Here is a 14,610-nt window from a genome sequence, read left to right as displayed (position 1 = left end):
GGAAGGAAAGTCATTTTAGCAAATAATGAAAGTTTACCGAAATTTTGAACATTGCACCAAAATAGTTGTGATCGGTATTTTTTGGAGAACCATTAAATAAAAAAGGCAAAATAACTCTTCTACCACTATTTATTGTCATTCGGAATTAGTTATATGTGATTACATAACTTATTATAAATTTTGCCTCATGAAATGGATTCTCTTACCTTCAATATATACATACATATCAACAATTCACTATTAAAGTAGTTCTTGTGAGTGATGTGAAAGACAACATAGTAACTTTATTTCGAGGCTGTCTCACAGTGGACGTATTTGGGGTATTATGGAACTAATTAGTATACCATTCAGTGCCCCCATTACGAAATAATAATGGATGTACTAATGGATCCAGTGAGGCATCTAGAAATGAGATTGTTTTTCTTTTTACAATACACACAGTATTTCTTCCGAACAGTGGCTCACCATTTGCTGTGGTAAAAACAGCAGTCACTTGAGTCTGAACTGCGGCATTGAAACACCAGAGGTCCAAATTCTTATTAACTGTAATATTTTCGTCCACTGTTTCACCCCCTTTTGAGTCTAATTTCGAACAACCACTTCCTACAATATGAGATCTATACGCTCCCCAAATTTAAACTTTCTATCCTTAGTGGTTTGGGCTCGGCAATGATGGGTCAGTGACTCAGTCTGGTCCTATTTCACACCCTTGTAGGTTAATTTCCAAAAAGAGTGAAACACGAATTTTTGTGACTTCTGACTGAGAAGTCAGATACAACTTTTCATAGATTTAGCTTCCAAAATGACTGCATTGTGAAATATTTCCATAAAAACTTCCATCCTCTCTGTAGCCCCCTATGGGTTAGTTCCTAGAACAATAAAGAGGTTGGTTTGTTTACAGCTGAGTATCTAAATTCATGTTTTCGTATATTTATCTTGCAGAAATTAATTGTGAAACACACCCTGCCGCTGTTGGATGAGCAGCAGCCAGCAGCAAGTCGTATACTCTTAGCTCACTTATTTCTATCATAGTTTCTTAATTTATTTTTGGGTAGTTGCATAGTTTAATTTACAAATTGCAAGCTTATTATAGTATTTGAGAGTTCTAGCATAGCAATTTGTCCTTTTATTTGGACTGTTGAGCTCTGTGGCCGTGGATAATGACATTTCACTATAAAAATGCAGGAAAGTGGCTGGTTGCTGTATTTTTATAGTGAAATATCATTCTAGCATAGCGTTTTAGTACCTGTATAGTGTAAACTCGCGTAGTCGTCAGTCATCTGTTTGTTCTGAACGGCTTGTGAGGTAAAAGAGAGGAGAAAATTGTTTGGGATTGACAGAGATTGCGCCTGTTGTGTACGGATTCAGTGAGAATTGGCCACTGTCCGTAAACAGCTGGAAGCTGTGTTGGCCATGGTCGACAGGCTCCAGGCTGTTGCCCTGGGCCGCAGTGACATTGAGACACACTAGGTGAGAGCTTTGGCGCCTCTGGAACCTGTAGCATCCCCTGGGATCTCTGATGCCACTGCTCCCTCGGATTCGGAAGTCCCTGCCGGTCGACACTCGCCTGACGATGATTGGCGAACTGTAGCAGGGTCGCGAATTTCTGGGCGGAAGGCAAAAGTTGGTGTAGGCCGCAAGGCTGTACCCTTATGCCTCCCTAACAGGTTTGAGGTACTGCCCACTGCTGAAAGTACTTCTGAGCCAGAAAGGGTGGCCTCGCCTGTTGTAGCAGTGGCTGGTCTTCCTGAGAGGTCCGGACAAGCGCAGAGGGTGGGACTGTTTGTCATTGGGAGCTCCAATGTTAGGCAGGTGATGGATCCCCTTAGGGATATGGCAGCTAAGGATGGGAAGAAAGCCACTGTGCACTCCGTGTGTATGGGTGGAGTCATTCTAGATGTGAAAAGGGTCCTACTGGATGGCATGAAGGGTACAGGGTGCAGCCAACTGCAGGTGGTGGCTCATATCGGCACTAATGACGTGTGTCGCTGTGGATCAGAACAGATTCTCTCTGGTTTCCAGCGGCTATCTGAGCTGGTGAAGACTGCCGGTCTTGCTAGAGAGATGAAGGCTGAGCTCACCATCTGCAGCATCGTCGACAGGACTGATTGTGGACCTTTGGTACAGAGCCAAGTGGAGGGTCTGAATCAGAGGCCCAGATGGTTCTACGACCGTTTAGGCTGCAGATTCCTCAACTTGCGCCGTAGGGTGGTGGGGTTTCGGTTTCCGCTAAACAGGTGTCCACTACACACAAGAAGCAGCTACACGGGTAACAGGCCTGTGTGGCGTGCACTGGGCAGTTTTTTAGGTTAGACGGTCTCGGGAAAGGTCAAAAAGGGCTCCAGTCTCAAAGGATAAAGCGCAAAGAAACGACGAGAATCGACCAAGCAACAGTCGGTATTGTAGTTGTAAATTGTTGTATCTTTGTTGGAGTAGTACCAGAGCTTCAAGCGCTGATAGAAAGCACTAAAGTTGTAATCGTTATAGGAACGGAAAGCTGGCTAAAGGCGGAGATAAATTCTGCCAAAATTTTTACAGAGGCGTAAACCGTGTTCAGAAAGGATGGATTAAATAAAGTAGGTGGTGGTGTTTTTGTGTCTGTTGGTAGTTGTTTATCTGGTTGTGAAGATGAAATAGATAGTTCCTGCGAGTTACTATGGTTAGAGGTTATACTCAACAGACGTACCAAAATAATAATTGGCTCCTTCTACTGATCCCCAACTCATATGATATAATAGCTGAACGGTTAAAAGAAAATTGAATCTCATTACAAATAAGTACGCGACTCATAGAGTTATAATTAGTGGAAACTTCAATCTACCCTCGATTTGTTGGTGAAAATACATGTTCAAAGCCGGTGGCAGACAGAAAATATCTTCCGAAATTCTACTAAACGCTTTCTCTGAGAATTACTTTGAACAATGAGCTCACACGAATTCTAAATGGTTGCGGAAACACTCTTGAGCTCTTAACCACAAATAATTCAGATGTATTAGAGAGCGTCATGATGGATACAGAGATTAATGGACACAAGATCATTGTAGCGAGGCTCAAAACCATATCACCCAAAAACCACTAAAAATAAACGCAAAATATATCTATTTAAAACAGGAGATAAAAATTCGCTTGATGGCTTCCCAAGAGAGTCTCCATTCCTTCCAAGCTAATTATGTAAGCGTAAACCAGATATGGCAGAAATTCAAAGATATAGTATCGACAGCAATAGATACAGTCATACAGTATAATTGAATAAGAGACGGGACTGATCCACCATGGTACACATAACACGTCAGAACACTGTTGGAGATGTACCATAAAAAGCATGCCGAATTCAGAAGAACGTAAAATCCCCAAGACTGTCTAAGTTTCACGGAAACTCGATATTTAGTGGGAACGTCAATGCGAGATGCTTTTAATAGTTTCCACAATGAAACATTGTCTCAAAATATGAAAGAAAATCCAAAGGGATTCTGGTCGTCTGTGAAGTACAACAGTGGCAGAAAGCAGCCAATACCGTCACTGTGCGATAGCGATAGAAATGTCACCAATGATGAGGCCACCGAAGCGGAGTTACCAAATACAGTTTTCTTTAATTCCTTCACGGATGAAGATGAAGTTAAGATTCCAGAACAGCTGTTAGTATGAGTGACATAAAAGTAGATATCTTAGATGTAGCGAAACAACTCAAATCGCCTAAGAAAGGCGAGTCTTCCAGTCCAGCTGGTATACCAATCAGGTTCCTTTCAGAGTATGCAGACACAATACCGCCTTTCTTGGCAATCACATACAACTGCTCACTTGACGAAAGGTCTGTTCCTGAAGACTGGAAAGTAGCACAGGTCACACCAATACTCAAGAAAGGAAACAGGAGTAACCCATTGAGTTAATGACCCTTATCACTGACCTCAATTTGCAGTAGGATTTTGGAGCATGCCTATACTGTACTCGAACATTGTGAATCACCTTGAAGAAAATGACTTAGTGATACATAACCAAAGCGGATTCAGAATATATCGTTCTTGTGCAAAACAGCTAGTTCTTTATTCCCTGCCAGCCGTGTGGCCGAGCGGTTGTAGGCGCTTCAGTCTGGAACAGCTCGACCGCTACGGTCGCAGGTTCGAATCCTGCCTCGGGCATTGATGTGTGTGATGTCCTTAGATTAGTTAGGTTTAAGTAGTTCTAAGTTATCTAGGGGAATGATGACCTCAGGAGTTAAGTTCCATAGTGCTTAGAGCCATTTGAACCATTTTCTTTATTCCCATGAAGTAATGAGTGCTGTCGACAAGGGATCTCAGATCGATTCCATATTCCTAGATTTCCAGGAGGCGTTCCTCACAATCGACTATTAATCAAATTGCGTGCATATGGAGTATCGACTCAGTTGTGTGACTGGATTCGTGATTTCCTCTCAGAGAGGTCACATTTCGTAGTGATACACCGCAAATCATCGAGTAGAACAGAAGTCATATCTGGCGTTCCGCAAGCTAGTGTCATAGACCCTCTGCTGTTCCTGATTTACATAAACGATCTAGCTGATAATCTGAGCAGGCCCCTTAGATTGTTTGCAGGTGACGCTGTAATTTACCGTCTAGTAAAATCATCAGACGATCAATCCCAATTACAAAATGATCTACAGATGATTAGTAGCAATTGGCACTGAACAAAGAAAAGTGCGAGGTTATCTACGCGGGTACTAAAAGAAATCCGATAAATTTTCTGTATACGATAAATCGCACAAATCTAAGGGCTCTCAATTCGACTTAACACCTACAAATTACAATTACGAGCAACTTAAATTGGAAAGACCACATAGATAATATTGTGGGGAAGGCGAAACAAAGACTGCACTTTGTTGGCAGAACACTTAGAAGATGCGACAAACCCACAAAAGCGACAGTCTACATTAAACTGGTCCGTGCTCTGCTGGAATATTGCTGGGCGGTATAGGATCCTTACCAGGTAGGATTGATGGAGGACATCGAGAAAATGCAAAGAAGGGCAGCTCTTTTCATGTTATCGAGCAATAGGGGTGAGAGCGTCACTGATATGATACGCGAATTGGGGTGGCAGTCACTGAATCAAAGGCGGTTTTCTTTGCGGCGAGATCTATTTACGAAATTTTAATCACCAACTTTCTCTTCCGAATGCGAAAATGTTTTGTTGACACCCACCTACGTAGGGAGAAATGATCATCAAAATATAATAAGAGAACGGACAGATTTAGGTTTTCCTTTGTCCCACACGCCATTCGAGAGTGGAATGGTAGAGAAGTAGTATGAAAATGGTTCGATGAATCCTCTGCTAGGCTCTTAATTGTGAATTGCAGAGTAACCATGTAGATGAAGATGTAGTTGTTTATCCCCTGTATTTCCTAAAACACTGAAACACTTATTTGTAGCTAAGAAGTCAAATACCAATTTTCATAGACGTAACTTCAAAAATACTTTAGTAGTTCTTCAATAATGATTTATTTTCAAAAAATTATTCTCCCCACTATTTCATCATTATAGGGGATACATTTCCAAAATGCTCAAAGACACATTTCTTTATTTCTGTTTGAGACACCAAACACCAATTTTCGTAGGCCTAGTTTCAATAGTGCTTCGTAGCCACATATTTTCCAAAAACCATTCGTCCTCTACTTCACACCCTTAGACACGGATGCAACTGCGAACAAATTTCAAAACGCTTGTCTTTGTCGTCTTCATTGAGCTTCTGCAGTAATTCCAACTTAAGTTGGTTCATAGACAGCTTCTGTCGCAGGACTTTCCACGCTATCATTGGAGCCGTTTCGAGTTCACGGGATGCACGACGCACCCATTTATTTGGACTCTTTATGAATGTCACTACACATTCACTTCACGCAAACTGGGACGTCCGCTTCGCTTTTCCGGGCACAAGCAACCCGTCGTAACGAATTTGTTGTGCCAGTGGTAAATGGCCCTTTTTGTTGGTGACTTCTTACCGTACTTGGTTCTAAACATCCGCTGAACAAACGTAGCACACTTGTTTTTGTCGAGCTCCAACACACAAAATGTTCGCTCCGCATCTGAACTCGTCATGTTTGAGACTAGCGCTAACTATCGGCAAATTATACATGAAAATAAACTTTCAAAGTATCTGTTCAAGATGACATATGTATAATATTAGTTAAATGTTTGGTTATTGTACAATAAATAACTCAAAGTGTGCCTGGAATTGGCTGGTGCAAATGGCTCTGAGCACTATGGGACTTAACTTCTGAGGTCATCAGTTCCCTAGAACTTATACTACTTAACCCTAACTAACCTAAGGACATCACACACATCCATGCCCGAGGCAGAATTCGAACCTGCGATCGTAGCGGTCGCGCGGTTCCAGACTGTAGCGCCTAGAACCGATCGGCCACTCTGGGTGGTACCTTGACTTGATGTACAACCTGTTTGTATATACAATGTGTGATCAAAAGTATCCCGAAACCTGGCTGGAAAGCAGATACTAGTTCGTAGAGCCCTCCAACGATAATGCTGGAATTCAATATGGTGTTGGCCCACCCTTAGCCTTGAGTATAGCTTCCACTCTCACGGGAACACGTTCAGTCAGTTGCATGAAGGTTACTTGTGGAATGGCAGCCCATTCGTCACGGAGTGCTGCACTGAGGAGAGGTGTCGATGTCGGTCGGTGAGGCCTGGCACGAAGTAGCGTCCCAGAGCACCCCAAAGGTGTGCTATGGGATTCAGGTCAGGAGTCTGTGCAGACCAGTACATTACAGGGATGTTATTGTCGTGTAACGACTCCGCCACAGGCCGTGCATTTTGAACAGGTTCTCGATCATGCTGAAAGAGACAGTCGCCATCCCCAAACTGCTCTTCAACACTTGCAAACCAGAAAGTGCTTAGAATATCAATACAGGTCAGTGCTGTGATAGTGCCACGCAAAACAACAAAGGGGTGCAAGTCCCCTACATGAAAAATACGATCACACTATAACACCACCGCTTCGGAATCTTACTGTTGGCACTAAATAGGCTGGCAGAGGTTCACCAGGCACTCTCCATTCCCACACCCTGTCTTCGGATCGCCACATTGTGTATCGTGATTCGTCACTTCACACAACGTTTTTCCACTGTCCAGTGGTCCAATGTTCACGCTCCTTACACCTAGAGAGGCGTCGTTTGGCATTTACCGGCGTGATGTGTGGCCTACGAGCAGCCGATTGGCCGTGAAATCCAAGTTTTCCCACCTCTCGCCTAACTGCCATAGTACTTGCAGTGGATCGTGATGCTGTTTGGAATGTGATGGCCCACATAGATGTCTGCCTATTACACATTACGGACCTCTTCAACAGTCGGTGGTCTCTGACAGTCAATAGACGACTTCGGCCTGTACGCTTTTGTCTTGTACATGTCCCTTCACGTTTCCCCTTCACTATCACATGGGAAACAGTGTACCTAGAGATGTTTAGGAGTGTGGAAATCTCGCTTAGAGTCGTATGGCAAAACTGATACCCAATCACCTGACCACGTTCGAAGTCCGTGAGTTCTGCGGAGCGCCAAATTCTTCGCTCTCACGATGTATAAATGACTACTGTGGTCGCTATGGAGTACCTGGCTGTAGGTGGCAGCTCAATGCACCTAATACCAAAAACGAGAAACGTATGCTGTGTTTAGGAGATTGCCACAGTCATATTCGAGTCAGCACTCAGTAGTCGCTGTTATATTCCTAAGACCGTAGTTTCCGCCGTCACCACTGTTGGAGGTACCCACTGACCCGTCTTTGCCTCCGTAAGGCTCGTTTAGCCAGTAAAAGCCGACGTCTGGGGCACACACTCACACTCTCACCCCTCTCTCGCTTTACACGACACATCAGCTCTTAGTGTTCATGCACTACAATTTCGTTCGTTAAAGCGAAGTTGATACTGATCCCTCTAAAATCAAATAGACAGCACTTTCTCGTACTTGATCAGATGTAAACAGAATTACGATATCTTAGCGGTTTTTGAAATAATTTAAGGAATTAACTTAGCTGAATGAGCCAGTATATACATTCAACAGAACGAAGTGATATCAAGATGATGCTATCCACGATAGATTGGAACATTAATTTACACATTATAGATTGGAGCAACAAAATTAGTTTTGTATTATATTTACTTACAAAATCTTTCATTGTACAAGTGTCTGAAAATTTTATGATTTTTAGGAAGAAGTTCTTTACTTCGCCTAATTACTGCATCCCAGCATTATGTCGTGCAGAAGCTGCAGCTGGTTTATCTGCTTCTTTGTGGCGGTAGTCTTAGCTGCTGGCTCCAGTGACACAGATTCCATTACAGGTACAACTTTTACATTTTTTTAACTAAAATATGTATGGTATGATCATGAATAACTATTTTATAATCCGTAATGAAATACATGTTCTATTTTTCCATTGAGATTTGAATCAATTGCTTTTTCAGAATCCGATCCTGAAGTCACAGTCTACAGTTCAGAAAATGACAATCAAGGTAATATTTTATTTCATTAATCCTAGATACATCGAGAGAGGGTATATTAACTTGGGGTCGAATACGGCTCTGTACTTCCATTTAAAATTCCTGACACTCTAAGTACCGGGAAGGAGAGTTCTATTTAGGTATCACTGGTTTCGCCTGATGGGAGGATAAGTCGTTCCCAGTATGTACACGGGTCGTACAGGATCCTGGTTTACTGGAGCAGAACGTCAAGGCCGTACATTTGGTGCATGATGCGAGCCAAACATAAAAAAAACAAGGCTCAGTTAACTGGAGCAGGACGTGAAACGGGCCTATTTGGAGCAGGAGAGGCACCACAGGACATTTTATTTTCCACTGTCTGTACTTTTATAAATACATTCATTAAAGTTTGTCAGCATGACCAGGAAGGATTCAGGATTCACATTCATAGCAGTGGAAGTTCCAAAACATAATAAAATTTTTTTTTTTTTTTTTTTTTTTTTTTTTTTTTTTTTTTTTTTTTTTTTTTTTTTTGCATGCGAAGATTCATCATTTTTTCACTTTCTATTGGCTGCATTTGTTGCTATAGGTACACTTTTCTTCATAAGTGAGAGATTCTTCGATGAATTTTGCACAGCATACAAACCATATTTACAGGTGCATGAAACTCTAGAGGTTTCCAAATCTATTAAAAACTGTGGTAAAATCTGAGATAATTAACTATAAAATTTGAGGTTTTTTTTCTAAACATGAAGTTTAAAACGTAACAGCTCACTCATTTTTTCATAAATTAAGTAAATTGAAGGGTTTCGTTTACCTCGAAGTATAGTATGTATGCTGTCCAAAATTCATCAAGAATCTCTCCTACTTACGAAGGAAAGTGTACCTATAGCAACAAATGCAGCCAATAGTAAGTGAAGAACTGATGAAATATGAAATGCCAAAAAAAAAAGTGTTATGTTTTTGAACTTCCACTGGAATGAGCACGAATCCTGAATCTTTCCAGGTCATGCTGACAAACTTGTATGAATTTATTTGTAAAAGCATAGACAGTGGAAATTAAAATATCCTGTGGTGCCTCTCCTGCTCCAAGTCAGCCCGTTTGACGTCCTGCCCCACTTAATGGATACGTCTATATCTACATACCTACTCCGCAAACCACATTACGGTGAATGGCGGAGGTTACTTTATGCCACTACTAGTCACTACCACTTGCCAATAGAACGAGTGAAGAACGACCGTGTAAAGACCTCCGCATGAACCAAATTTCTCGCATTTTATCTTCATCATCTTTACGCGAAATTTATGGTCGTGTTACTGGAGTCGTTCTCACAATGAGAGCTAACATGGACATTAAGAAAATGTCACTTACTCTTCCGCAGCTTCTTCCTGTTCTGCTGCTGCTGCAGCTGGACAGCGCTGTACGTTCTCAGCTGGTGCTTCATGCTGGCTGAGTGAATGCAACTGATGCTGCAGAGATGCTGGGCCCAGCTTATATCCCTGATATGATCTGCTGTGGGTTCCTATCGGCTACTGCCAATTTCGAGCCCAATTTGTGGCATAATTGTGAATTCGACCAGTTGCTTGATCCTCTGGATCAAAGGCAGACATCTTGAGTGAGGTGGAAACTGCTGACTGTGATTTTCAAAAATGGCAAGCAGTTGTAACAACAGCAACATTCTGCATGACTTGCAGAATGCATCTCGGCAATATTCTGCAGCACAGCCTTTACCTGCTGGACAGTATTACTCTTCTTCTTCAGGCATTCATCCAGTACAACTCTTTTCCATTCTGCATGTAGCAGGCTATGGGCGCAATACTTGGCTGCATGCTTTCCTGAAACATGGCTGTTAAACTCCTCCTGCTCAGACACCAGCAGCTCTTAGATAGAAAAGGATAAGCAGTTGATGCTCATCATTGTAATACAGGGTGGTCCATTGATAGTGACTGGGCAAAATATTTCACGAAATAAGCATTAAACTAGAAAACTACAAAGAACGAAACTCCTCTAGCTTGAGCGGGGAAACCAGATGGCGCTATGGTTGGCCCCCTAGATGGCGCTGCCATAGGTCAAACGGATATCAACTGCATTTTTTAAAATAGGAACCCCCATTTTTACTACATATTCGTGTAGTACATAAAGAAATATGAATGTTTTAGTTGGACCACTTTTTTCGCTTTGTGATAGATGGCGCTGTAATAGTCACAAACGTATAAGTACGTGGTATCACGTAACATTCCGCCAGTGCAGACGGTATATTTGCTTCGTGATACATTACCCGTGTTAAAATAGACCGTTTACCAATTGCGGAAAAGGTCGATATCGTGTTGATGTATGGCTATTGTCATCAAAATGGCCAACTGGTGTTTGCTATGTATGCTGCTCGGTATCCTGGGCGACATCATCCAAGTTAGCCGGATAGTTACGTTATTTAAGGAAACAGGAAGTGTTCAGCCACATGTGGAACGTCAACCACAACCTGCAACAACTGATGATTCCCAGGTCGGTGTTTTAGCTGCTGTCGCGGCTAATCCGCACATCAGTAGAAGACAAATTGCGCGAGAATCGCGAATCTCAAAAAACGTTGGTGTTGAGAATGCTAAAACATCAATTGCACCCGTACCATATTTCTATGCACCAGGAATTGTATGGCGACGACTTTGAACGTCATGTACAGTTCTGCCACTGGGAACGAGAGAAATTACGGGAGGATGACAAAATTTTTGCACGTGTTCTATTTAGCGACTAAGCGTCATTCACCAACAGCGGTAACGTAAACCGGCATAATATGCACTATTGGGCAACGGACAATCCACGATGGCTGCGAAAAGTGGAACATCAGTGACCTTGGCGGGTTAATGTATGGTGCGGCATTGTGGGAGGAAGGATAATTGGCCTCCATTTTATCGATGGCAATCTAAATGCTGGAATGTATACTGATTTCCTACGTAATGTTCTACCGATGTTACTACAAGATGTTTCACTGCGTGACAGAATGGCGATGTAATTCCAACATGGTGGATGTTTGGTACATAGCTCGCGTGCGGTTGAAGAGGTATTGCGTAGCATATTTTATGACAGGTGGATTGGTCGTCGAAGCACCATACCATAACCTGCACGTTCACCGGATCTGAAATCTTCGGATTTCTTTCTGTGGGGAAAGTTCAAGGAGGAGGAGGAGGATATTAGTGTTTAACGTCCCGTCGATAACGAGGTCATTAGAGACGGAGCGCAAGCTCGGGTGAGGGAAGGATGGGGAAGGAAATCGGCCGTGCCCTTTCAAAGGAACCATCCCGGCATTTGCCTGAAGCGATTTAGGGAAATCACGGAAAACCTAAATCAAGATGGCCGGAGACGGGATTGAACCGTCGTCCTCCCGAATGCGAGTCCAGTGTGCTAACCACTGCGCCACCTCGCTCGGTGAAAGTTCAAGGATATTTGCTATCGTGATCCACCGACAACATGTATCGCATTGGACAACATGCGTCAGCGCATTGTCAATGCATGTGTGAACATTACGGAAGGCGAACCTCTCGCTGTTGAGAGGAATGTCGTTACACGTATTGCCAAATGCACTGAGGTTGACGGACATCATTTTGAGCAGTTATTGGATTAGTGTGGTATTTACAGGTAATCACGCTGTAATAGCATGCGTTCTCAGAAATGATAAGATCATAAAGGTACATGTATCGCATTGGAACAACCGAAATAAAATGTTCAAACATACCTTCTTTCTGTATTGTAATTTAAAAAACCTGCCTGTTACCAACTGTTCGTGTGAAATTGTGAGCCATATGTTGGTGACTATTTCAGCGCCATTTGTCGCAAAGCGAAAAAAGTAGTCCAACTAAAATATTCATATTTCTTTACGTACTACACGAATATGTAATAAAAAGTGGGGGTTCCTATTTTAAAAAAAACGCAGTTGATATCCGGTTGACTATGGCAGCGGCATCTAGCGGACCAACCATAGCGTCATCTGGATTCCCCCTTCAAGCTAGACAAGTTTCGATCTTTGTAGTTTTTTCGTTTGGCGCTTATTTCGTGAGATATTTGGCCGGTCACTATCAATGGACCACCCTGTGTATTGCACATACAGATACGCTTCCACTGATACGACTGAACCTGCCACATCCATTTTGGATGACTGCATGCTTCACATGGAATATATCAACAGTCTGCTCATGCAAATGAGCTCTATCATTTGAAACATCCACCTTGGCTCCACCCCACTATGCTGCCACATTCTGCTGAAGCGAATTCTTTTGCTCCTTCCTTCTACAGCCTTAGATTACCATAGTCTTCTCTCCCCTTTGTAGTGAACTGTGGCTACAGTCCTACCTCGAATGCCTACATGTAATACAGCTATTGAAAGCCCCTCTGTCCTTCACATTGATCATATTGATCAACCACATCATGATGCTTCCATAATGGCAGCTCACCAAAGACTGATCTTGTCTCACCAATTCTGTTCTCGTGAGTTGAGAGAAAAATATTCCACCCAGATTTGAATCTCCCACCAATTGATGGAGGAGGAGTTGGGGTGTGGCTTCAGCAAAGCCTTAGGGCAATGAAATTCCTACCATTTTTCTGAGTTTCCCGCCAACGTTCGAAGTTCTCACAGAAAGGGCAGGTGGAGATGGGCAAGGAGAGTGGGTGGGGATGCATGAGCCTGGTGGGGAAAACCAATGATGTTATCTGGGGATGGGAATGGGCGATATAGGTTATTAATAGATCAGTTTCATTGACTTAGATATCAGATTGATATGAAAGGTGTCCAACGCACCCCATCATCCCACTACTTACCATCACAAAAAATTTTACATTCGAAATCGCATCATGTGGAAGTGTTGTATTTCTTTTGGGTTGGTGGCCAAACAGCACATTTAATGTAGAACTTGCCACTGAATATGTCCCTGGGTCGTCACCACACAATATCAATAAGAATTCTGTTACAGGTAACGTACTCCATCCACCTCAACTTGTTGTAAGGAACGAATATAGTACAGTCCACAAGTATGCATTGTAAGGTATTCATCGTTCATTAAAAGATCTGAGGGGAAACGAGCAGCTCTTAGATTGCACATCCATCGATAAATCCGCGCAGCGTATTACAGACGAAATGACTCACAAAGTTTTCCTTACATCCAAGCAGAGTTACCAAAATCATCCGTGATTCAGTGGACATGGCATATTAGCAGCCAAAATCAACGATCTCAGTGCCAAGAATTTCATCACTCAAAACGAAATATCATAAAAAGTGGCAATGCATACAAGTATGCATTGTAAGGTATTCATCGTTCATTAAAAGATCTGAGGGGAAACGAGCAGCTCTTAGATTGCACATCCATCGATAAATCCGCGCAGTGTATTACAGACGAAATGACTCACAAAGTTTTCCTTACTTCCAAGCAGAGTTACCAAAATCATCTGTGATTCAGTGGACATGGCATATTAGCAGCCAAAATCAACGATCTCAGTGCCAAGAATTTCATCACTCAAAACGAAATATCATAAAAAGTGGCAATGCATCAGTCTTTTTATACTGTAATGCATCAAGACCAGGTTGTCAAAGAGCCAACTGAATTCTTGATTTCGTTTGATTTGCTGGGAGTCCATTGCATCGGTAAACACTGGAATTCGCCCTCCCTATCGTTCTCCATAACCATTTTAGTAACGCCATCAGGCATCCTATGAAACAGACGAACAATATCGTTGAAGCTACAGTTCTAAATGGAAAATTTACAGGAGAATATTTGCTCTTGCCCCACAACCCAATGATTCAGGCAGATATGCCTTATAAAATTCTAACGTTTACTGTTCCCATTGCAAGTCACATTTGCAGTGGCCATCAACGAAGCTCAGGGGCAAATTTCGCAGATCCTTGCTTCTCACATGGATAGCTGTTTGTGGCCTGTTCACAGGTAGGAAAATATTCATGCACGCACCACACGGAAAACAAAAAATATTATGTCTCCGCAAATACTTCAATAAACATAATTTGAACACAAACACCTTCATTGTTTGAGTGGGACTACAGTGCATACTTGATATTCAGCATAACTCGAAAGTTCAACCATAAGTAAGTAACGGGGCTACGAAACGTAATGCTTTGGAGGGTGCTTATCCAGTGATACATATGAAACGAAGGCAACTATGAG

The 14,610-nt window shown here is 42.4% G+C and overlaps 1 protein-coding gene across 2 annotated transcripts in view; it reads left to right on the top strand.

The window, feature by feature from the left end:
- Positions 1-14,610, top strand: part of LOC124553919 (ankyrin repeat, PH and SEC7 domain containing protein secG-like) — a 63,703-nt gene that overhangs the window by 6,262 nt on the left and 42,831 nt on the right. Inside the window, exons 2-3 of one of the 2 annotated variants that reach the window (XM_047127943.1) lie at positions 8,181-8,310; positions 8,434-8,481. In XM_047127943.1, the coding sequence (XP_046983899.1) occupies positions 8,223-8,310; positions 8,434-8,481 (136 nt within the window). In that variant the 5' untranslated portion in view covers positions 8,181-8,222. The remainder of the gene's footprint in view (positions 1-8,180; positions 8,311-8,433; positions 8,482-14,610) is intronic. The other variant, XM_047127944.1, reaches the window with a different exon arrangement.

This window comes from Schistocerca americana, chromosome 11 (assembly GCF_021461395.2).
Source record: "Schistocerca americana isolate TAMUIC-IGC-003095 chromosome 11, iqSchAmer2.1, whole genome shotgun sequence".
In the NCBI taxonomy this organism is placed as follows: Eukaryota; Metazoa; Arthropoda; class Insecta; order Orthoptera; family Acrididae; genus Schistocerca; species Schistocerca americana.
This window is presented reverse-complemented; position numbering and strand designations above follow the sequence as displayed.